This window comes from Ornithorhynchus anatinus, chromosome 1, assembly GCF_004115215.2.
Source record: "Ornithorhynchus anatinus isolate Pmale09 chromosome 1, mOrnAna1.pri.v4, whole genome shotgun sequence".
Taxonomy (NCBI): domain Eukaryota; kingdom Metazoa; phylum Chordata; class Mammalia; order Monotremata; family Ornithorhynchidae; genus Ornithorhynchus; species Ornithorhynchus anatinus.
In genome coordinates, this window is record NC_041728.1 from 44,536,286 (window position 1) to 44,559,481 (window position 23,196).

Consider the following 23,196-nt stretch of genomic DNA (forward strand, 5'->3'; position numbering starts at 1 on the left):
TAAGTGGTGAAGCCAGGATTAGAACCCACGACCTCTGACGTCCAAGCCCGTGCTCTTTCCCCTAAACCACGCTGCTTCTTAGTGCAGAGAACACTAAGTGCCTGGGAAAGTTCATACAATCACATTTACTGAGTGCTTCACTGTGAGCAGGCATTGTACTAAGCACTTGGGAGAGCACAGTATAACAATAAACAGACACATTCCCTGCCCTCAACAAGTTTACAGTATAGAGGGGCAATAATATTTATATTTGTTAAGTACTTACTAAGTGTCAAGCACTGTTCTAAGTGCTGGGGTAGATACAAGGTAATTAGGTTGGATACAGTCCCTGTCCCACATCAGGCCCACATACTTAATCCCCATTTTACAGATGAGATAACTGAGGAACAGAGAAGTGAAGTGACTTGCTCAAGGCAACACAGTAGACAAGTGGCAGAGCTAGGATTAGAACCCATGACCTTCTGAGTCCCAGACCCAAGCTCTATCCACTAGGAGATGCTGCTTCAAATTATAATTGTGGTAATTTGTTTAGCACTTGATATATACCAGGCACTGTCCTAAGCGCTGGGGTAGATACAAGATAATGGGATTGGACACAGTCCCTGTCCCAAATGGGGCCCAAACTCTTAATCCCCATTTTTCAGATGAGGTAACTGAGGCCCAAAGAAGTGAAGTAATTTGCCCAAGGTCACAGAGCAGACAAGTGGCAGAGCCGGAATTAGAACCCAGATCCTTCTGATGCCCAGGCCCTTGCTCTATCCCCAAGGCTACCAACTTAACAGAGTTGGGAGACATGTTCTCTGCCCATGAGTTTACAGTTTACTCTGCTGGGAACCAGGGGACCAGCTAGGAGAGTGTGGGTAGCCCAATACACATCATCATTTTTTCTGTAATAATTCCAGTGCACGTCCTGCAGCTGGGAGGAAATATCTATCGCCATTTAACCATTGGAATCTGAGCAGTGTTAATGCCCAGTGGCCTGAGTCCAAGGAAAGAGCATTAGTATAATTTCAGGGTCAAAGTCTGCAGGTGAGTCTCAATGACACAGGATTAAGATTGTGGGCCCCAAGTGGAACACAGACTCTGTACAACCTTGTGTTTAACAGAGTGCTTAGTACAGTGCCTGGCATAAAGTAAGCGCTTAACAAATACCATTTTAAAAAAAGAAAAAAGGGTATCATCTCTTAATCTCCATTTTACAGATGAGGAAACAGAGTCACGGAAAAATAGGGTGCCTTGCTCACACAACAGGCAAGTGGTGGAGCCAGGATTAGAACCCATATCTTCTGATTCCCAGTCTACTGGTCTTTCCCTAAAGTCATGCTGCTTCTCAGATTAAGAACAGAAGAATATAATGCTTTAATATTTACTCCTAATAATGAAATGAATGTATGTTGGCATTAAGCTCCTGCAATTTACACCCCAGTTATGAATAACACGTAGGTCTTTTTCAGAATTGCAGTTATTCCCTCTCTCATACCTTCCAGATCCTCCTGCAGAACAGTAACTAAATGCAGATAAGCTAGTTACCTGGTGATTTTGTTCCACACCCCGTCCTCCATGCAAATGGAGCTGTCCAAGACCAACCTGAAATTTAAAGAAAAAAATAGGGCAGGAATGCTTGATTGGATTTATATTACACAACTAAAACCAGAGCTGAAACACAATGCAAGAATAATTAAATATATGCATCTAGTTCAATACACAGAGATGAGAAATTTTAAAATAATAGACTATGAATGATGCTATAGTGATTCAATAAACCTACAGTTTTAACCAAGAGCAAATTATTTCCCTTTTCACATTCCCGTACCTGCTGGGATCAATCTGGCAACTCACAAATGGGATCCATACATATGTGAGTGCTTAGTACAGTGCTCTGCACATGGTAAGTCCTCAACAAATGTGACTGATTAATAAAAGAAACCTAATACTGTAATTATCTTTTTTTCTTTTCTTTTTTTTTTTTAACCTCCACAACAGGCAGTCAGGGAACCATCTACTGTATTTACTCACATAATTGCCATCACAGCTTAACTGCCCCAAACTGATTTTTGAGAAAATAAAAGACTTTTTGTACCCATAATTGTAAACAGTGACAGCCATTAGGACCAAAGCAGGTAGGAATTATTAATTCATTAAGAATGTTCAGGGCCACGATAGGAGAAGCAGAGAAGGATGAGAACAACTATACAGCGGTGTTGGGGAGAGTTAATTAGCTGAGTGCTTAATGTATGTGGTATTTGGAGCAGAGCAACAGAAGTAAGGAATGCAGCCTTGGGTGCACTCTTACCTTAAAAATAAATCTAAGGTATTTATTGAGCACTTACTATGTGCAGAGCACTGTATTAAGTGCTGGGGAGAGTTCAATACAACAGAATTGGTAAACATGCTCCCTGCCCACAAGGAGCTTACAGTCTAGAGGAAGAGAGAGACAATAAATTAGATATGTGCATAAGGGCTTATGGAGGGGTGACTGATTATCAGGGGCTTAACGGAGATGCAGAAGGGAGAAGGAGTAGGGGAAAGAGAAGTACAGGAAATAAGAGCTTAGTTGGGAAAGCCTTCTGAAAGGCAATGTAATTTAAGTCTTTGAAGGCGGAGAGAGTGACAGTCTGTCACATATGACTGGGGAGAGCGTACCAGGCCAGGAGGAGGACATGGGCTAGGGGTCAGATATAGATAGACGAGATCGAGGTGCCCTGACTAGGTTGGCTTTGGAGGAATGAAGTGTGCAGGCTGAATTGTAGTAGGAAATCAGGTAGGAGTGGGAGAGTTGTTTGAGGGCTTTAAAGCCAGTGGTAAGAAGTCTCTGTTTGATTTGGAGGTGGTTGGGCAACCACTGGAGGTCCTTGAGGAGTGGGGAGAAGTGGACTCATCTCTACTTTAGAAAAATCTTCTGGGCAGCCCAGTGAAGTATGGACTACATGGGGGAGAGACAAGAAGCAGGGAAGTCAGCAAGGACGATGATGCAGTAGTCAAGGTGGCATATGATAAGTGCTTGGATGAACGTAACAGCAGTTTGGAGGGAGAGAAAGGACAGAAAATAAAAAAGGTAGCCACGATCTCTGCTCTCAAGGAGCTTATGTTCTAGTGTGGAAGACATTAAAGTTACAGGTAAGGGAAGGAACTGACTACCATGATAAGCACTTAAGGGCTGTGGAGCTGAGGTGAGTAAATCTAAGCTCACTGTGGGCAGGGAATATTTCTGTTATATTGTACTCTCCCAAGCATTTAGTACAATGCTCTGCACAGGGTAAGCACTCAATACACTCGGTAAATATGACTGGCTGACTTAGGGGATGGCAGTAAGTATATGGACAAGGCAGGAGGGAAGGAAAATAGAGTGGAATGAGGGTGAGAACTTAGCCAAGGGAAGACTTTCTAGAGAAGATAAGATTTTAGCACGGAATTGAGGATGGGGAGAGTGCTGGATTGTTGGATATTTGGGGAAGAGTTCCAGGCAGGATGGAGGATGTGAGCAGTTGGTCCAAGATAGTGGGGAAATGAGGTGAGAGAAAGGGAAAGTATGTAGTAATAATAATGATAATCACTGTAGTATGCTAAAGACTTTTTAAATGTTTTATTTGTTAAGGACTTACTATGTACCAAACACTGTTTTAAGCCCTGGAGCAGATACAAATTAATTAGGTCGGATACAGTCCCATGGGCTCCCAGTCTAAGCAGGAGGGAGAAGTGGTATAGAATCCCCATTTTGCAGTTGAGAAAACCAAGGGACAGAGAAGTTAAGTAATTTGCTCGAGGTCACACAGCAGGCAAGTGGTGGAATCGGGATTAGAACCCAGGTGCTCTGGCTCCCAAACCCTTACTTTATCCACTAGGCTATGCTGCTTCCCAGTACTGCCACTGGGGTAGATGCAATAAAGGGTAGGGAGAACAGGTATTTAATTCCTATTTTACAGAGGAGGAAACTGAGGAATATAAAAGTTTAGTGACTTGTTCAAGGTCACACAGCACGGAAGCACCTGATCCAGGATTAGAAGCGAGGCCCTCTGACCCAGTACCTGTACTCTTTCTGCTAGGCCATGACTAAATTGGCGTTAGAAGAGCAAAGTGTGGGCTGTGTGGGATAGCTTCTTTTCTTCTCTTTTTTCTCCTGCTTCCCTTATTGCTACAATCCATTGTTTTTTATGGTTTTTGTTAAGCACTAGGTGCCATGCCCTGTTCTAAGCACTGGGGTAGATAAAAAGTAATCAAGTTGGACACAGTCCATGTCCCACATGGGGCTCACAGTCTTAATCCCTATTTTACAAAGGTGTGCGGTGACTTACCCAAGGTAACACAGCAGACAAGTGGTAAAGCCAGGATTAGAACCCAGGTCCTTCTGACTACCCATGCCTGTGCTCTCTCCGATAGACTACAAAGCTTCTCCTTCCCACGTAATAACTCCTCCCTTGTTTTGGGGATGCACACTGCATGCAAAAAAGTGGGAGCAATTATGTGACTAGATCGGGGCATTTGTCAATTATTTCTGTTAATCCAGACAGCAGCAAGAGTTAACATTTCTAAATCAGAATGCCACTTCAAGGGAGGTGGAAGTGGCTAATATAAAGCACTTGAGCTTAGATTTTTCTCAAGAAGATCATGCTAAAGGTTTTGCTCTAAAGAAAATGCAAGTATAGACCCTTGAAGTAATATTGGTCACTTCATTACAAAGTAGAACAGCAGCACCTGATGTCCACTAGTTAGCTAATAGAGATGGTTTATTCCTCTGTCCTAATCCACCTCTTGCCATTACTTTGCCAATGTCCCCTCCCAGAGAGCCCAGAAAATGACCAAATATAATTACACATTTCCTCCAAAGGCTGAATATGCTCTCAGCTCACTTCAAGTCTGCCAGAATGAAAGTTAACACATGTAGGACCTCAGCCTGGACCTTTAAGCATACCTGTGCTTGCACATCTCCCTTCTCTGCTAGGAACTGGTAATACTGAATCAAATCTTCCTCTAGCATGCCACTGGCCATCCCAGGATTCTCCACTTCATCGGGCAGGCGGATTCTCTGCACTACTGTGCCTCCTGTCAGCGAGATGTCACTGGCCACTGGAGTTGAGAAGAACCAAGCAACAGACCGGGAAGTTGGAGGAAAAAAACAAAACAAGAGACCTGTGATTTAACTACAGATGCCAGCGGTGTCTATCCAAGTTTGGATGAACACATCTCGGGCCTCCTTATTTATTCATTTCTATTAAATGAAAACCACTGATTGATGGCCTCACTTTCCCAAATCCTTCTCCCTTTTGCATCACCCAGGTACTTGGATCTGCCCCTTTAAGCACTTAGTCAGTGGGCAGCGGCTCTTCCTCTTCCTCCATGCCCTGCCCGCTCCTGGGCCCTGAGGGTGGGCAGAGCCCAGCAGGCCGGGGGCCAGGCCTTCCACACTCGGCTCCCCTTTCCCTCCCCCACGCCCCGACTCTCTCCCCCTGCTCCCCTCCTTTTCCCTCCCCACGGTGTTTGTGTCTCTAGCTACATATTTATTATTCCCTTTATATATATATATGTATATATAATCCCCCGATTAGACTGTAAGCCCGTCAGTGGGCAGGGATTGTCTCTGTTGCCGAATTGTTCATTCCAAGCGCTTAGTACAGTGCTCTGCACATAGCGCTCAGTAAATACTATTGAATGAATAGATCCCTAATTCTATTTCTATTGATGCTTGTCTACTTGTTCAGTTGTCTGTCTCTCCCCTTCTAGACTGTGAGCCCATTGTTGGGTGGGAATTGTCCCTCTTTTTGGCGGCATTGATCTTTCCAGAAGCGCTTAGTATGGTGCTCTGCACATAGTAAGCACTCAATAAGTGCTATTGAATGAATGAATATATCCCTAATCTCCCATTTATTTCTATTGATGCTTGTCTACTTCTGTTGTCTGTCTCCCTCCTCCCCCCTTCTAGGCTGTGAGCCCATTGTTGGGTGGGAATTGTCCCTCTTTATGGCTGTATTGTGCTTTCCACAAGCGCTTAGTACAGTGCCCTTCACATAGTAAACGCTCATTAAATACTATTGAATGAATATTTCCCTAATCCTATTTATTTCTATTGATGCTTATCTACTTGTTCTGTTGTCTGTCTCTCCCCTCCCCCCTTCTAGGCTGTGAGCCCGTTGGTGGGTGGGAATTGTCCCTCTTTATGGCTGTATTGTGCTTTCCACAAGCACTTAGTACAGTGCTCTGCACAAAGTAAGCGCTCAGTAAGTACTATTGAATGAATGAATGATATTCACCTCACCCTCTGCCCCACAGCCCTTATGTCCAAACCCATAATTTAACATCTGCCTCCCCCTCTAGAATGTAAGCTCCTTGTGGGCCGGAAATGTACCCATCAACTCTATTTTATTGTACTCTTTCCAAACATTCAGTGCTATGTCTGCACATAGTAAGCACTCAGTAAATACCATTAGTTGGCTAGTAGTGTATGGCAAATAGAACACATGCCTTTTCAAAAGAATCCAAGTAAAGCAGAAGGGGAAAACTAAATATTCCTGAATAAGCCACTCCAAGTACTACACTACTGGGGTATATACAAGGGTAATCAGGTTGGACATACTCTATATCCCACAAAAGGCTCACAGGCTTAATACCTATTTCATAGATGAGGTAACTGAGGAACACAGAAGTGAAGTGATGTGCCCAAGGCCACACAAGTCAAGTGACGGAGCTAGGATTAGAACCCAGGTCCTTCTGACTCCCAGGCCCATTCTCTCTCCAGTAGGCCATGCTGCTTCCGGTTCTTCATGGCAAGTGCATAAAAATTAGGTGCCACAGTGTAGCTAAGTCTATCCAGACACCAATTTTATCTTTAATGTTTCTTAAAGCAACTACCTCTATCTCCTGACCTGAGCTCTTAGGGGAAACCACTCCTCATCCCCCATAGTTCCAGGCAAGAATTTTGCAGTACAGCCCGCTCCTGTCCTCCCCAGGGATTTGCCTTCAGTCAGTTGTATTTATTGAGCGCTTACTGTATGCAGAGCACTGTGCTAAGTGCTTAGGAGAGTACAATATAACAATAAGCAGACATATTCGCTGCCCACAACCATTTTACAGTCTAGAGGGGTCTTCAGATACGCTGAAGAGATTTGGAAGAGACAGGAGTAGCTGAACTGATGATGGAGCTCCTCATGCTGCCCACATCCCAAATAGTGCTGTGAGCTAGCTCTAGTGCCCTTTGCCACAGAGTGCCACATCATGTCTGTGCACCACAAGATGAGAAGCAGTTTTCTTACGTTAGCAGAGACAGAGTTCTGCCGACTTAAAGCAGTCCAATCCCCTGCTTAGGGTGCAGAATTGCTCTCACTTAGAGAAATGGGAGAAGGAAGCAAACACAAGGAAGAGTTACCATGATTAGCTACAAGACGGTAGTGAGTAAGGGCAGATTCACAGCTCTGTAGGACCCCGATCCCAGCCCAGTACCGGTAACCCTGAAAGAGAAAAAAACAAAAAACCATCATGAACAATGAAAGTAAGTTTCACTGGCATCTGTCACTGAGTTAATTCAATGAATATTAATCAAAGCACTACCCTAGATGCATCATGACTTTAGTCTAAGGAATTCATTAAACATTTTTTTCCACAGACTTGCTCCAGGACAACACCCTTGAGAACTAGATGAGTGGTTGAGTCTATCACTCCTCAGTTTGAAACCAAGAAAGTAAGGGCAAAAGAGGTCAGGAGACCCACTAGAAGCACAAACTAGGAGCACAAGCCTCTGGCCTGGAATGTCCTTCCTCCATCAAACAATTACTCTCCCCCTCTTCAAAGCCTTAGAGAAGGCAAATTTTCTCCATGAGGCCTTCCCTGACTAAGCCCTCTTTCCCTCTTCTCCCATTCTCTTTTGCATCACCCTGACTTATTCCCTTCATTCATTCCCCCTTCCTAAACCCACAGAGGTCATGTACATATCTGTAATTGATTTATTTATATTAATGTCTGTCTCTCCCTCTGCACTGTAAGCTTGCTGTACGCGGGGAATGTGTCCATTATACTGTACTCTCCCATGACCTTAGTACAGTGTTCTGCACACAGTAAGTGCTCAATAAATATGCTTGACTGACAGACCTCAATAAAAATCAGATGACTACATCAGAAAAGCATTTAAGAGAAAGCCTATTCTTGCCATTAAATTCTAATGCAAAATCCTACTAGCACCAAATTAGACTAGCACCAATTAGCCATTTTTGGGTGCCATTTACCATTTTCAGAAAGCCCAATCATTTGCTTTGACTGTACGTATTAATCTGAATGCACAGTTTGTAATGTAACTCTGTGGAACTATATTCTCCTAAGTGCTCAGTACAGTCCCCTGCACAAAGCTGGTGCTCAGTAAATACCACTGATTAACTGTAAAGTGTTTCTAGAAAAAACAAACATTCTACTCCTCAATCATATCTTTTCCCCAACTCAGAAGTAGACTGTAATGAGTTAAGTTTTAGCCTGGACTCGATTTTTCAATTTTTCACTGTGCCATTAGAAAAAAACTTTGTATTTGAGGGTGGGGTTCAGTATTTTAGATACAAAAACAAAACAGCTTGCTAAAGGTCAAATGTAGTGACTTAGCTGACCGCTTAGTGGAAAACATTTAAATTATTCACTGAAGGTAAATAATTTTAAATCACCTGAAAAAAGCTGTCAGAATGAAAACTAGAAAAACCCAGAAGAGCCTGCAAATGACATAACCCAATATTGTTTGCTCTACAGTGTGTCTAATTTTCTTCTCAAGGAAACCCTTAACTTCCCAGATAACAAAATTTACTTACCAAAACCATGTGAGCTATCAGATTGCCCCCGAGTGCTCCAAACGTATAATACACCAATGCCTGTGAAACAACAGACAGTTAACTGAATAGATATACATTTTTATCCAAGCCAAGAAAAAGCATAATGAAGCCCTAATAGTTACCTTTGCTTGACTTGAGTTGACCCCAAGACCAGAGGCATAGAGAAAGCCAAGAGCCTGAAATTGAAATATGTGATAAAAAGAAATGTGCTTTTAGTAACAGGGTTCTGAGTAAGGGTTGGCATTAAAATTCAGCAATAACGTAAGGACAGGACAAATTTTAGCATTGTAGCATGAGTTTATAGCTCTACACTGGAGACTGTATTTAAAGTCTGCAAATAAGACACTGAAAATTTATTTTTCTCGTGAGAACTTTCACTGTAAAATAAAAGGCATTTCTCTTTCCTTCCCATCCCCTTCTCTCTCTCAGAGATTAGTATGACTGAACATGATTTCAACAGGTCTTCCATTTGAAAGCAAACTTTTAAATGACATACTCTGAATTCATATGGATTGGGAAAACATTTTCTCTTGATCTTCCCATACCTCCAGATGCTCCTCTCTTTTCTCCAAAACATGGGGAGGGTGAGAAGTCAGAGGGATTACAACAGGAGGAGTTAAGAGCTGGCCTGTGGGTATGGCTTTTGTGTTCAAACATCAAATCTGATTCTGGGCATGAATATGGAAATGCCTGCTCCCTGATTTAGAAGGATTGGGAATTATAAATGTTCCTAAAATGAAAAGGAGAGGGGTGAGGTGAAATGGGGCAGGTGCAGGAGAAAGGAAAGGATAAAATGCACAATGAGTATGTCACTCATATTTATTTCTTACTGTGTAAAGAGTACTATACTTGGCACTCAGGAGAGTAAAATATAACTGTATAACAGACACATTCCCTACCCACAGTGACCTTACAGTCTAGAGGGGGAGCCAGACATTAATATGAATAAATTACTGATATGCATGCAAGTGTTGTGGGGCCAAGGAGGAGGTGACAGTAAATAAAGGGAGCAAAACAGAGTGAAGAGGAAGGGAGTGGGGGAAAATGAAATGAGGACTTAGTTAAGGAAGGCCTCTTGGAAGAGATGTGCCTTCAATAAGGCTATGAAGGTGGAGATTGTCTGTGGGATATGAAGAGGGTGATCTAGGCCAGAGGCAGGACGTGGGCGAGTGGTCAGCAGCAAGCTAGACAAGATCAAGGCACAGTGAGTAGGTTAGTATTAGAGAAAGGAAGTGCAAGGGCTGAGTTGCAGTAGGAGAGTAGCAAGGCGAGGTAGGAGGGGGCAAGGTGATTGAGTGCTTTGTAGCTGATGATTAAGGAGTTTCTGTTTGATGCGGAGATGGATGGGCAACCACTGGAGGTTCCTGAAGAGTGGGGAAAACATGGACTGAATGTTTTCGTAGTAAAATGATCCAGGCAGCAGAGTGAAATATGAACTAGAATGGGGAGAGACAGAAGGCAGGGAGGTCAGCAAGGAGGCTGATTCAGAAATCAAGGTAGGATAAGTGCTTGGATTAACATGGTAGTAGTTTGGGCGGAAAGGAAAGGGAGGATTTTAGCAATGTTCTGAGGTTTAAACCGACAGGATTTAAAAAGAGATTGAATATGTGGGTTAAGTGAAAGACAGGAATCAAGGATAATACAAGATTACGGGCTTGTGAGACTGGAAGGATGGTGGTGCTGACAACAGTGATGGGAAAGTCAAGGCGAGGACAGGATTTGAGTGGGAAGATACGGAATTATAAGTAGAGATGTCTTGAAGGCAAGAGGAAATGTGTGATTACAGAGAGGGAGAGAGATCAGGGCTGGAAATGTAGATGTATCTGCATAGAGGTGATAGTTAAAGCCAAGGGAGCAAATGAGTCCTCCAAGGGAGTGGATGTAGATGGAGACTAGTGGCTAGTAAAACTACATTACAGGCAAGATGCTCCTTGAAGGGTTTCAAATACAGAATTAAATTTCTTTCCAGAACCAATAGTTAGCAGACTAGTACAAAGAGCACATATCAATCAATGGCATTTATTAAGCACTGACTATGTTCAGAGCATTATATTTTGCACTTGGGGGAGTACAATGCAACAGAGTTGGCAGACACATTCCCTGCCCACAGTGCCCACAGAGTCCATTAATGAAGTTTCAGCATTTGTGTGACATTTATCATCTCAGCATATAGCACAAAAAAGAATTCCATATTAGTTTTCCAACAGCTCTGTAACTGGTCTTCATTTACTGCTTGTAACTAAACTTCTCTGTGCCTCAGTTTCCTCATCCATAAAAAGGGGATTAAGACTGTGAGCCACACGTGGAAAGTGGACTGTGTCCAACCTGATTAGCTTATGTCTACCCCAATGCTTAGTACAGTAACTGGCACATAAGTGCTTTACAAACACCAAAAAAAAAAAAAGGGGGAAAACATATCCCATCACATTCGATGATACAACCACATTTCAAGGAAACATAGCCACATGGTATTATGAGCTATCCCTGTATCCAAATGTTAGCTTCACCTAACGAAAAAAATAAATAGGATCTTTAGGGATTCCCATAAACAAGTAAAAATGAGAAGCAGCTTGCCCTAGTGGATATAGCATGGGGCTGGGAGGCAGAAGGACCTGGGTTCTAATTTCAGCATTGCCACTTGTCTACTGTTTGACCTTGGGCAAGTCACTGAACTGCTCTGTGCCTCAGTTTCCTCATGTGTAACTGGGGATTCAATACCAGTTCTCCCTCCTACTTAGAGTCTGAGCTCAATGAGGAATAGGGACTGTGCCCCACCTGATTATCTTGTCTCCTCCAGTGCTTAGTATAGTGCTTGGCACATAGTAAGCACTTAATATCATTAACTATAGAAAATAATGCAGTATACACAGTTCTGCCATGTCACGTGTTGTCACTAGATGTACAGGCTAGAATGCTATTAGAGATTATCTGCTTGACAATGTTTTAGGATATACCAACATGTCAGAAAAAAACAGTTTAAAGCACATTGGGTGTGGCAATGGAAGGGAGAGTGCTAAAGCACACAGTTCTCTTAAGGTTGCATTTTAATAAAGCATTTCTCATATTATAGGAGAACTGAGTTTCTAATTGAAGAAAACACAACTTTCAAGTAATCAGTCATCGGAATTTGAGCACATGTGTGCAGAGCACTGTACTAAGCCCTCGGAAGAGTCCAGAGTTGGTAGAAACAAATATGTACAGGCTATATTCGTATACCTATATCTTGAACAAAATACTGCCTTGAAACTTAATGCAGTTAATAATAACGTTGGTATTTATTAAGTGCTTGCTATGTGCCAAGATCTGGGCTAAAAGCTGGAAACAAATCATCCTACACTGCCTAATGTAGTCTGACTTGATGGAAAAATACTACATTCAAGGCTCAGGGACAAGCTGTAGCATTCCACCTCATGGTACACAGCTGTTACGATTCCCAATACTTTCTGATAGCCTTGAACAGGCTTATTTTATCTTAGGCTAATTTTATCTTACTCAAAGTCTATACTATATAGAACAAGGTAACTTTTGTTTCAACCAACTTGTCATTTAAAATTTTTTTTTTTCCAAATGAAGTGTATGTGCTTCTAAGCTAAGCCGAGTCAATTTCACTGTAAAACACATTCAGATCTAAGATTTTTCTAGAACAATTGTTAATGTAATAAGCTGCAAAATTGTTGAGGTTGATGGTAGCCCGGTCAGTCAGCACTAAGACTGACCATGAAGACCGTATGCCCGTCAAACGGCAGGGACTGTCTCTATCTGTTGCCGACTTGTTCATCCCAAGCGCTTAGTACAGTGCTCTGCACATAGTAAGCGCTCAATAAATACTACTGAATGAATGAATGAATGAAAGTATGATAGTTGTCATTGTCAGCTTTGCCAGGAGTCAAACTGACCAAAAGTAGATGGTCAAGAGTTATTTTCCTTACGGTTAAGTGCTTAGTACAATGCTCTGCACACAGTAAGCGCTTAATTAATACCATCGATGGTTTATGGTTGAAGTAGGTTGAAGAGAAGTTGAATAGCAGATCAACAGCCTTACTTTTTGTAAGGATATGAGATGGAAAACATGGAAACACATCTTTTGAACAACTCCCTCTAGACTGTAATGTGGGCAGGGAATGTGCCTACCAAGTCGGTCATGTCATGTTCTTCCAAGCATTTAGTACAGTGCTCTGCACTCAGTAAGTGCTCAATAAATACGACTAACAACAGCCTGTCATGAAAATATTTATATAAGAAGATGTTCCTAAAAACATGCTTACCATTTGCCCTTTAGGAGACCCCTCTTCCGTGAGTTTCTCAAACAGCTCTTTAGCTGACTGGACATTCTGTTTCAGGTAATCCCCAAACAATAAAGCATAGGACACTTTCTCCATTGCTTTGGTATGGTTCATGTCTGCAGCTTTCAGAAGGTACTGATAAGCTCTAAATAGATGCAAAAAACATAAGAGTTATGTTCTATGACATAAAGCAAAAAACTAAACGAACCCACAAAAATCAGAGGGTCAAAATCAGCCCAATATTGTGTAAAGTCAATAGACACTTCAGTCACAGTAGGGCTGAGATGACACAGAGTATACGCATAAAGTAAAAGGGTATGATTTTCTGAACACCTAAAACCAGAATGCTATCGTTATAATAGCTGATAATGGTCCTCAAATAAAGAAGTCCATAATGAAATACAAAACTTGGAAAGAAAATTACAGGGATGTGCTAATTCTGATGTGACTAACGAAGGAACTATTGCGATGCAATTACCAATCACTACTTTATAGAAATCCTTTCATCATTAGGACTAATGCCATTTGAAATTATAAGACAGTTGTTTCCCAAGTGGAGATCTTAGATCCCCTAAGGCAATTGTGAGATTGTGATCCCAGGACTGTGAAATGCTGCAAGGCTTCAGGAGGCTTTGGGCAGTCTGAAGTGAAGGGGGTTTCTTTGCCTCCAGGCACCATGCATGAAGAAATGCAATTGCAGGCAGCAAAAAGATCACAGCCACAAATCAGTTGGGAAAGGACTGCAGACCACCACCACATACTGAATTTTTCCACCATTTGGATCAGCATTTCTAAATAGTGTGAAAACAGCACATTTAAAACTCTGGGAGACAGAGAAGAAGGGAGAGCTTTCTGCTGCAACACAGAAGACATTCTGTTCAACTAAGAGAGGATGCGGCTCAGTTTCAAAAGACCCAGGATTCTACAACAGGAAGGACAGTAACTGTAAAAAATTAATTCCTCAAGACTGTTAGGAAAGGAGAAATTTACCAGAAAAATACAAAAATTCAACCTTTAATATTTACGTTAACTGTCCAAATTCTTCTCAGGCATACGTACTGGAGACATAATTTTAAAAAGGTGGTATTTGCTATGCATTTACTATGTAATAATGATAATAATAATAATAATAATAATAGTATTTGTTAAACACTATGTGCCAAGCACTGTACTAAGCACTGGGGTAGATATAAGATAATTAGGTTGGACATAGTCTTTGTCCCACATGGGGCTCACGGTCTAGGTAGGAATAGGATTTAGTAAGCATGTAAGTAAGGCCCATGCTCAGCGCTCAGGGAAAATCAAGATAACCACATTAAAAACAGTTTCTGCCGCACATGGAACTCACAGTCTAAGCAGGAGGGAGAACACATATTTTATCCCCATTTTACAGATGAGCTACTGAGGCACAGAGAAATTAAGTAATTTGCTCAAGCTCACACAGCAGGCAGGTTACATAGTCAGCATTAGAACCCAACTTTCCCTAGTGCTTCTTAATGGCTTTAATATTTCCTTTCAATATTTAACAAGTGTTTTGACAAGTCATTGAAGACAACCATTACATTGCTCCCTCAGTATACAAATGTCAAAGACAGAAGACTCAGGTAAATAAACTAGAACTAACTTGTACTGTGTTTCCTACAGTCCAATTAATTATTTTTTCATGTTTGCAAAAGGATTTTCTCCCTCAGGTAGAAAGTGGAGTGATTTTATTGCATTTCCTTTTTTTTTCTTTTTGCCCACTTCACAGAATAATGAAAGCATACTGTGCTACCCTATTACGGGTTTCTTCTTCGGGGAAGTTCATTTTTAGCTATTTCAGAGTAATTGCTACAGCCAATGAGAGCTATTTGCATTCTATTCTGCCGCCCTAGTACCCCTACCTAGAAGGACTTTCCTCCAAGAAGAATTTTCCTCCAAGTCCTGTAACGACATGAGGTTAAAAGAATGTACGTGCAACAAGGACTTGATTTTTCAGGATTTTCACATGCCCCCTCTAAGTCTTCTGAAGAACAACTGCTCTGAAGTAGGGCTACCTCTAGAAGAAGAGGGTCAAACAGGACTACTGCCTCAGACCACCCAGGGCAGCAAGGGGAGACTGAGTGTAGCCATACATAGTCACTGTTACCCCTTTGTCCCCCCCACTTCCCAGCCCCTCACCCCTTCCTGAGGATGGGTGAGGGGGATGTTTTGTGAGACATACACAATCCCCCAATCCCTCTAAATCACCTGATCATTTTCCCCAGAGATAGCCTACTTTTGTGATTAAACTAGAAAGGGAGGGGGCAAGACAATGCTTACTCTTTTTTCTGAGCCTTTTTACTGCTTTCATTTAGAATTTTCATTCCAATCTGGTACAAATCTTCTGCTTCCTGCATCTGCCGTCTCTTATTAGCTTGTTCTTCAGCTATGAAGGAAGAAAATCGGCCACTTTTAGTTATTCAATGGTTCTACTTCATACCAAAAGTTGCTCTTTCACACTCTTCAACACTCAGAATCTCAGATGTCTAGAACAATGCTAGGCACACCACAGGCTTTTAATAAATTGATCAATCACTACCACTGGTACTTAGAAAGCCATCTAATTTCAACAATCTCCTATACATTATTTTAAAACACCAGCTGGATAAGCTTTGGACAAAAGTGATTTAAAAAAGAAATGAATCGGTCAATCATATTTATTGAGCACCTGTTGTGTGGAAAGCACCAGACTAAGTGCTTGAGAGAGTACAATACAACAGAATTGGTAGACTCATTCCCTGCCCACAAGGCGCTTACACTCCAGAGAGGGAGACAGAAAATGAAGAAAATGACTAAAAGGTACATAAGTGCTGTGGGGTTGAGAGTGGGGTGAATAAAGGGTGCTAATCCAAGTGCAAGAAGGGGTTCATTTGAGGAAGTGAGTCCTATTTGAATATTGAAAGGGAATCAGAATAGCCACAAAATGGAATCAAAAGGATAGTGATACGCACTTTCACAGAAGCCCCACTTCTCATCGCTCTTGTAGTCATAGGTCGTGGCACACCACAGCCTGCCATCTTCCCTGCCATCTGCTGTGCACTCTGCATACTCCTTCTCGAGGAAGAGGAAGGGGAAGTGACAGGGCTCCCCATCTGCTGTTCCTGCAATGGCAGTCAAAACTAGGGAGAACAAAGGAGAAAAACGCTCATCGAACTATCCCTTACTCAACCTTTTCATCCATCAGTTGTATTTCTTGAGCGCTTACTATGTGCGTAGCACTGCACTAAGTGCTTGGGAGAGTACAATACCACAGAATTAGCAGACATGTTCCCTGCCCATAACGAGCATACAGTCTAGAGGGGGAGTCAAACATTAATATGACTAAGTAATTTACAGACATTAATATGAATGTCCCAGAAGGGCCCATAGAACCCAAAAGAATCCAAACAAATCCCTCTTGTGTGCATCATTATCAACATACACAAGTATACACTAATCTCTTCACCTGAAGTCAATTCCATTTTCCTAAAGATGATGATGTTGGAAATATTCTATCACAACTGACAAGCAAGCCTTAAGTCAAAAAGGCTTTGGTACCAGGCTCCTAGTCAGTGCCACTTGCCACTTTCATCTATCTAATCATTCATTTATTCAATTGTATTTATTGAGTACTGATTGTATGTAAAACACTGTACTAAGCACTTTGGAGAGTACAATATAACAATGAACAGGCATATTCCCTGTCCATAATGAGCTTACATCCCTGCCAGTCTAATTTTTGCCAAATGGAGAGAGTATGGCCAACAATGAAGACAGCAAGGAGGACAGAGTAGCTTTTTATATAATTGAAAAGCACACTTATTTCATCTCTTTTGGATAAATTGATTCTGCCATTAACTGCTCAGACTACCCAGACTCCCACCTATCTTCTCTGGCTTGGCTATCCTCATTTTATGCTCGTCTTCCCAAGCGAGGCCTATCCTTGCTCTTACCCTTTTCAGTCTTCCAGCTACATGGTAATCTCTTTGAGTGCAGATATAGAGTCTACTAACTCTATTATACTCTCCTAAGTGCTCAGTATGTGCCCAATAAATAATATTGATTGATTGGTCCCCAGCTCTTATTGGCAACGGCCCCAGGGCCCTCACCTTAAAACGTGTGGGTGTATGTGTGTGTGTGGATATGTATTTTTGTGTATGCACACTCACACCCCTGCCAGGCAGCCAATCACAGGCTGGGGTAAAATCTGGGAGTCTGGTAGTCACACCAACAGCTGAAATGAAAAATCAGAAAGCAATCACAAGCCTGCCTTTAGGATTATTCTCCACCACAGAAGTCAAAATATAAGGTACCCAAGCTAACAATTACATCCCTTTTCACTTTGTGAATTTAACTCAATTTGGGCAGTATACCTTGACTGACTGCCACAACAGCTAGAGTCTAGTTATTTTTGGCACTTTCTTGTGGAAAACGTTAAAAGAGCACAGGCAGAGTTGTCTTTCAAACTTGACAATTGTGAAATGGGAAACAAAATTTACTGTAAAAGTCTAAGGCAATTCCTTAATTCCAAAGACAAAACTGAAAAACAAAATTTGACTTTGGCATTAGAAGAGGAAAGTCTGTCATAAAATGGGATTTAAGGAATTTCAAGCTGCACGACAGTCCTTTCAAGCATAGGCAGCACAGTGACACTCTGCAGTTTTTCTACTGTCCCCCAACCTCCATACCACCAAGCTGAATTCCTTCCCCAATCCTACACAAAAAGGGGGAAAAAATCCAAAGCCCCAAGACCAAGCATGCAAGAATGACAGGAAACAAAAGAAACTGCCTTTTTACGAAAAATCCAGACAGAAAAACCCAATCCGAAACTGGATATTCTTCCCCTCCATCCTGCTAAGAAGGAACCAATCAATAGTATTTATTGAGTGATTACTGTGTGCAGAACACTGTACTACATACTTGGGAGAGTACAGTGTAACAATATAGCAGACACAGTCTCTGCCCACAAATAAAACGAATTAATGATGATATAGTGGAATTTAAGTGCTTACTATATGTCAAGAACTGTTTTAAACACTGAGGGAGATAAAAGGTAATCATGTTGGGCAGACTGTTAGCCTCATGTGGGACAGCGATTAAGTTGGAGAGAATAGGATTAAATCCCCATTTTACAGATGAGGTAACAGGCACAGAGCAGTTAAGTGACTAGCCCAAGGTCACACAGCAGACAAGTGGCAGAGTCGGTATTAGAACTCTGGTCCTCTGACTCCCCGGCCCGTGCTCTCAAGTTCCATTCTGCAGCACAAGATTTTCAGGCAGTTTGGCTTCAACACGGGTCATCTTGGTTTAGGAATAATACAGTACTTTATAATGTCCACATTCAATTTAACACTCCACATGCAATTTAACACTCCACATGCTACTTCAAATATGAGTAGGTCTAATACAGCATTTCTCAAACTGCAGCCTGGTAGTTTGCTTCCAATATGTAGTTTAATCTCCCCTGCCCTCAGGTGCTAATTTACAATTCTTACGGGCCTGCCTTGCTCAGAAAAAGGGCTTCATTCAAAATGATACACAGGCATCTTCAAAAAAAGGATAAAAATCATAAATCCAAAATGTTGAACTAAGATCTGTCCTCCAAAATGGACATTCCTTAATCTGGGCAAAAAACTTTTAATATCTGTCTGCCAAAGTTTCTTTCCACCTACTCAGGAAAAGGTCCCAGCTAAATGAGCATGCTTTCTAAGAGGACTACCCTTCCCAGGTGCTTCTGGGACACTGAGGGAGGAGGCTCTCCTACTCTACTAGACTGTAAATTCCTTGGGGGCAGGGATCATGTCTTCCCACTCTACCCTTATCTCCCAAGTGTTTAGTACAATACCCTGCACAGGGTAAGCACTTAAATACCACTAACTGATTGACTGATTAATTAATAAAGAGCTCCTTCCCTCTCCATGACCCTCCCTATCCCAGCTCCCTAGAGGCAGGATTTAAGCTTCTGCTCAAGGACACTGGAAAACCAATTTCTGGGTTGTGATGTGTTGTTTCTGATCTCCTCCTGATTTGAACCATACCAGAACAGTTCCCTGAGGTAACATATTTGTCTCTGCTTAAAGTATTTATGTGAGGTAAAAAAAATGGATCCTAGGTATATGGGATGATTGTAGTCCTCTGGAGAATCCATCCCCATCAAAACAAGATTTCTCTGCCTTTGCTCTTTAGAGAAGCAGTGTGATCTAGTGTAATAAGCAGAGGACTGAGAGTCAAGAGACCTGACTGCTAACTTCAGCTCCGCCACTTTATGTTAATAATGTTGGTATTTATTAAGCGCTTACTATGTGCAGAGCACTGTTCTAAGCGCTGGGGTAGACACAGGGGAATCAGGTTGTCCCACGTGGGGCTCACAGTCTTCATCCCCATTTTACAGATGAGGAACTGAGGCACAGAGAAGTGAAGTGACTTGCCCACAGTCACACAGCTGACAAGTGGCAGAGTTGGGATTTGAACCCATGACCTCTGAGTCCAAAGCCCATGCTCTTTCCACTGAGCCACGCTGCTTCTTGCCTGCTGTGTGCCCTTGGGCAAGCTACTGAACCTCTCTGTGCCTCAGTTTCCTCATCTGTGTAATGGGGATTAAAACCCTGTTCTTACTCCTCCTTAGTTTGTGAGCCCCATGTGGGACAGGGACTGTGTCTGACCTATCATTTCATGCCTGTCCTGGCATTTAGTTCAATGCCTGCCACATGGTAAATGCTTAACAAATACCATAATTATTATTACGGGTTCCAATACAGGCCTTTGACTTGACCTCTTCTGGCATTCTGCCTCTAAACTGTCAGCTCATTATGGGTAGGGAACTTGTGTGTTAATTCTGCTGTACTGTACTCTCCCAAGTGCTTAATACAGTGTTCTGCTCATAGTAAGCGCTCGATAAATATAACTGATTGACTTCCACAGTCTCTTGGTGGCCCGGAACAACACACTTAGGAAGGCCAAAAAAGCATTCCCGATCTGCTGACCTAAAAATGAAAATTGGAAAAAATATACCTTTATCTTTCTTAATAAAACTGGATGAATGGCACTGGCCACTCTAAATACCTCTGTCCTGCAACTCCTCAGCCCTGACTGACTCACTTAAGTTCAGCCCATGGACTCATCCATTACTATGCACTTTTCTCTTGGTCAAAGGGTCCAAAACATAATTACACATGTTAGCTTATAGCAATAATTTATTATGGCCATTAAAAAACTTGTTTTTGCTAAACACTGGGGTAGACATAAGGAAATCTATTCAGAGATAGCCCTCGCCCCAAATGGGGCTCACATTCTCAAAAGAAAGGCGAGGAAGAGAGGCATCACCTCACTATATAGTCAAGAAGGTTGAAGCAGGTGGAAGTAACTTGCCTAGAGTCATACAGCCACCTAGTGAGAGAGCTGGGACTTTGGATCAATCCCTCACTAGGTTAGCAGTAATGAATAAAAAAAGATTATAATATGAACTAGCAGTCCTCTGTCTCCATTCCATGAGCAGTGGAACTACTCCCTTGACTACTGTACTTGAGACAAGAGTTATGTAAAGGTCTTAAGAGCTTTTGTTGTGAAAGAGCTAAGGCTGCTTTTTGGGGCAAAGAGAATTGTGGGTTAAAAAAACGATCCAGACTAACAACTTTATGTTATGGGGCTCTCAATTCTTTTCAGGCAATACCAGTGCCCCAGAAAAACAAACAAAAACAAAAAATAAATCTGCTTCCAAACTTTCAGAAATAACTTTTATATGAAACAAAACCTATCTAGTTTCAGGTGATGCAACACACTTAAACTGCTACCTATTCCTACGGCCCTGTTTTCATGTGATGCAACTTGGCAGCAGGCCAGGGGCAGGAGAGCATTAGAAAGGATTTAAACCTACAAGCAACGTGGCATTAACTATGAAAGAAGGTAGGAGAATCCTTGGGCTGCACCTGCTTGGTCTAAAACTAAACTGAAACTCCTCAAAAAAAATATCCCAGTTAGTAACTAGGCAGGCAGCCGGTGGAGAAACAGCTGTTCTTTTGATTATCTTTACCTTCTGAAACCTAAACAGGGAAATATGTGGCAACAGCACCCCACACACAAACTCTGGCCCCCCCAGGGAAAAAAAAAGTTAAAATGCTGGGTATCATTGGGAAGGGTACCTAGAAAACCAAACAAAGGCATGATTCTGCCATCATCATCATCAACAATGGCATTTATTGAATGCTTATTGTGTGCAGGGCACTGTACTAGGCTCTTGGGAGAATATAATACAACTGAGTTAGAAGACACGTTCTCTGGCCATAATAAGCTTCCAGTCTAGAGGAGGAGACAGGCATTAATTTAAATAATTTAAAATATATAATTTATAAATTTAGAAACACAGTTTATCTGCACCTTGAGTCCTACATTTCGTTCTGGTTGCCCCAGTTTAGAGAGGAGAAAAAGTATGGCCTAGTGGAAAGAGCACAGGCCTGGGAGACAGAGGACCTGGGTTGTAATTCTGGCTCTGCCACTTGTATGACTTTGGGGAGTCAATAAATATTCTCCCTCCTACTTAGACTGTGAGCCCCATGTGGGACCTGATTATCTTGTATCTACCCCAGCACTTAGTATAGTGCTTAACCCAGAATATGTGCTTAAATACCACAGGTATTATTATTAAATCAAAGAATGAGAAAAAGAACAGAGATGAGAAAACAGAATGATAAGGGAGAGGGAGCAGATTCTGAGTGTCAACGGACTCTTCGGTTTGGAAAGATGAAAGCTGAAAGGAAATATGCCTTCATTCAGGTGTGGTGACTCGGACCACTAGTACAGTATGCGCACACAGATATACCTTTGTCTCCCATGTGCCGAAGAGCAAGTTCATGGGGCACATGGAATTGTCATGGAATTTCTCCTTTGTCAAATCCACATGACCAGGATAAGGGAGCAGCCACTGACATGTCACAGCAACTTGTCCAAAGCAAACCAAAGGAAAAATGACTTCGCCCAGTAGGTGCAGTTCATTGCCACAGAAAGTTGGGAGCTTGAAAATATCCACAGGTTCAAAAATCTGTAAGTTAAATTTAAATGACCTTTCTAGAAGGTAAAGTTAGGGATACCAATGATAAGTATTTGGGATGTTACAAGGGTGTCTATTAATTCAAGGATGATTGCTTAATGAAGGGTTATTCAATACCAGAAGGATGACGGTCTAATTCCTAATGTATAGATGTATGTCAAGGAGGAAGCCATTCACTGTCCCTACCCACATCCTTGAATTACTTGGCTTTTGCAAAATAATCCTTTCCTCCTTTTCAAAAGAGAGCAGGCTCCCATTAAAAAGCTCCATACTTTTATGCAACACTATAAACTTTTATGCTGATGGGCCTATGCCATAAATCTATTACACCGGTAAGTGCCCTGCTGTAGTGCTTTAGCCAAGGGTTACACAAATGATCTAAGGATTCATGTTCTCATACATAAACACATTCTCATGAAATACTCTTCCCCAACCAGTAGTGTCTAGATCTGCACAGGTATGGTAACAGTAGTAATAATAACAATGGTATTTAAGTGCTTACAAAGTGCCGGGCGCTATACTAAGCATGGACAGAATCCCTATCCCATATGGTGCTCACAGTTTTAATCCCCAATTTAGAGACAAGGTAAAAGACCAAAAGAAGTCCAGTAACTGGTCCAAGGTCACAGAGCAGACAAGTGGCAGAGCTGGGATTAGAACCCAGGTCCTACTGACCTTCAGGCCCATGCTCTTTCTGGTCACAATCTCTTCCAGCAGGGCAAGGAATGACAAAGCCAAGAATCTGATGAAGGTGGTAAACTCTGGCTTACTATATTTAGCAATACACAACAGATGAAAGATTAAGATAAACCTCTCCAGCTTTTGGCATAACAAACCTGATTTAAGCAATATAAAGAAACCTTTGACTAACAGAAAGCAAACAAACATCACCTTTAACAAATGAAAGGAAATCTTGCAACTGTGAAGACATACAATAGCAAGCCTCTGGGAAAGGCTCAGGTGCAGTACTGCGAGTGAGTAGGCTTCTTTAACAAGCTAGCTGAGAACTGCCCAATGTACAAAAAAATTTATTTTAATAATGCCACCTGTACTAACAAAGTATTTTAGTGGTTCC

The 23,196-nt window shown here is 41.8% G+C and overlaps 1 protein-coding gene across 2 annotated transcripts in view; it reads right to left on the reverse strand.

The window, feature by feature from the left end:
* The window catches only part of SEL1L (SEL1L adaptor subunit of ERAD E3 ubiquitin ligase), a 68,108-nt gene that overhangs the window by 23,977 nt on the left and 20,935 nt on the right, over nucleotides 1-23,196 (reverse strand). For both annotated transcript variants that reach the window (XM_029054920.2, XM_029054849.2), the window contains exons 4-11: nucleotides 16,051-16,218; nucleotides 15,380-15,485; nucleotides 13,061-13,223; nucleotides 8,918-8,971; nucleotides 8,775-8,834; nucleotides 7,358-7,439; nucleotides 4,910-5,064; nucleotides 1,531-1,587 (exon numbers count right to left, since the gene is read on the reverse strand). In XM_029054920.2, the coding sequence (XP_028910753.1) occupies nucleotides 1,531-1,587; nucleotides 4,910-5,064; nucleotides 7,358-7,439; nucleotides 8,775-8,834; nucleotides 8,918-8,971; nucleotides 13,061-13,223; nucleotides 15,380-15,485; nucleotides 16,051-16,218 (845 nt within the window). The remainder of the gene's footprint in view (nucleotides 1-1,530; nucleotides 1,588-4,909; nucleotides 5,065-7,357; nucleotides 7,440-8,774; nucleotides 8,835-8,917; nucleotides 8,972-13,060; nucleotides 13,224-15,379; nucleotides 15,486-16,050; nucleotides 16,219-23,196) is intronic.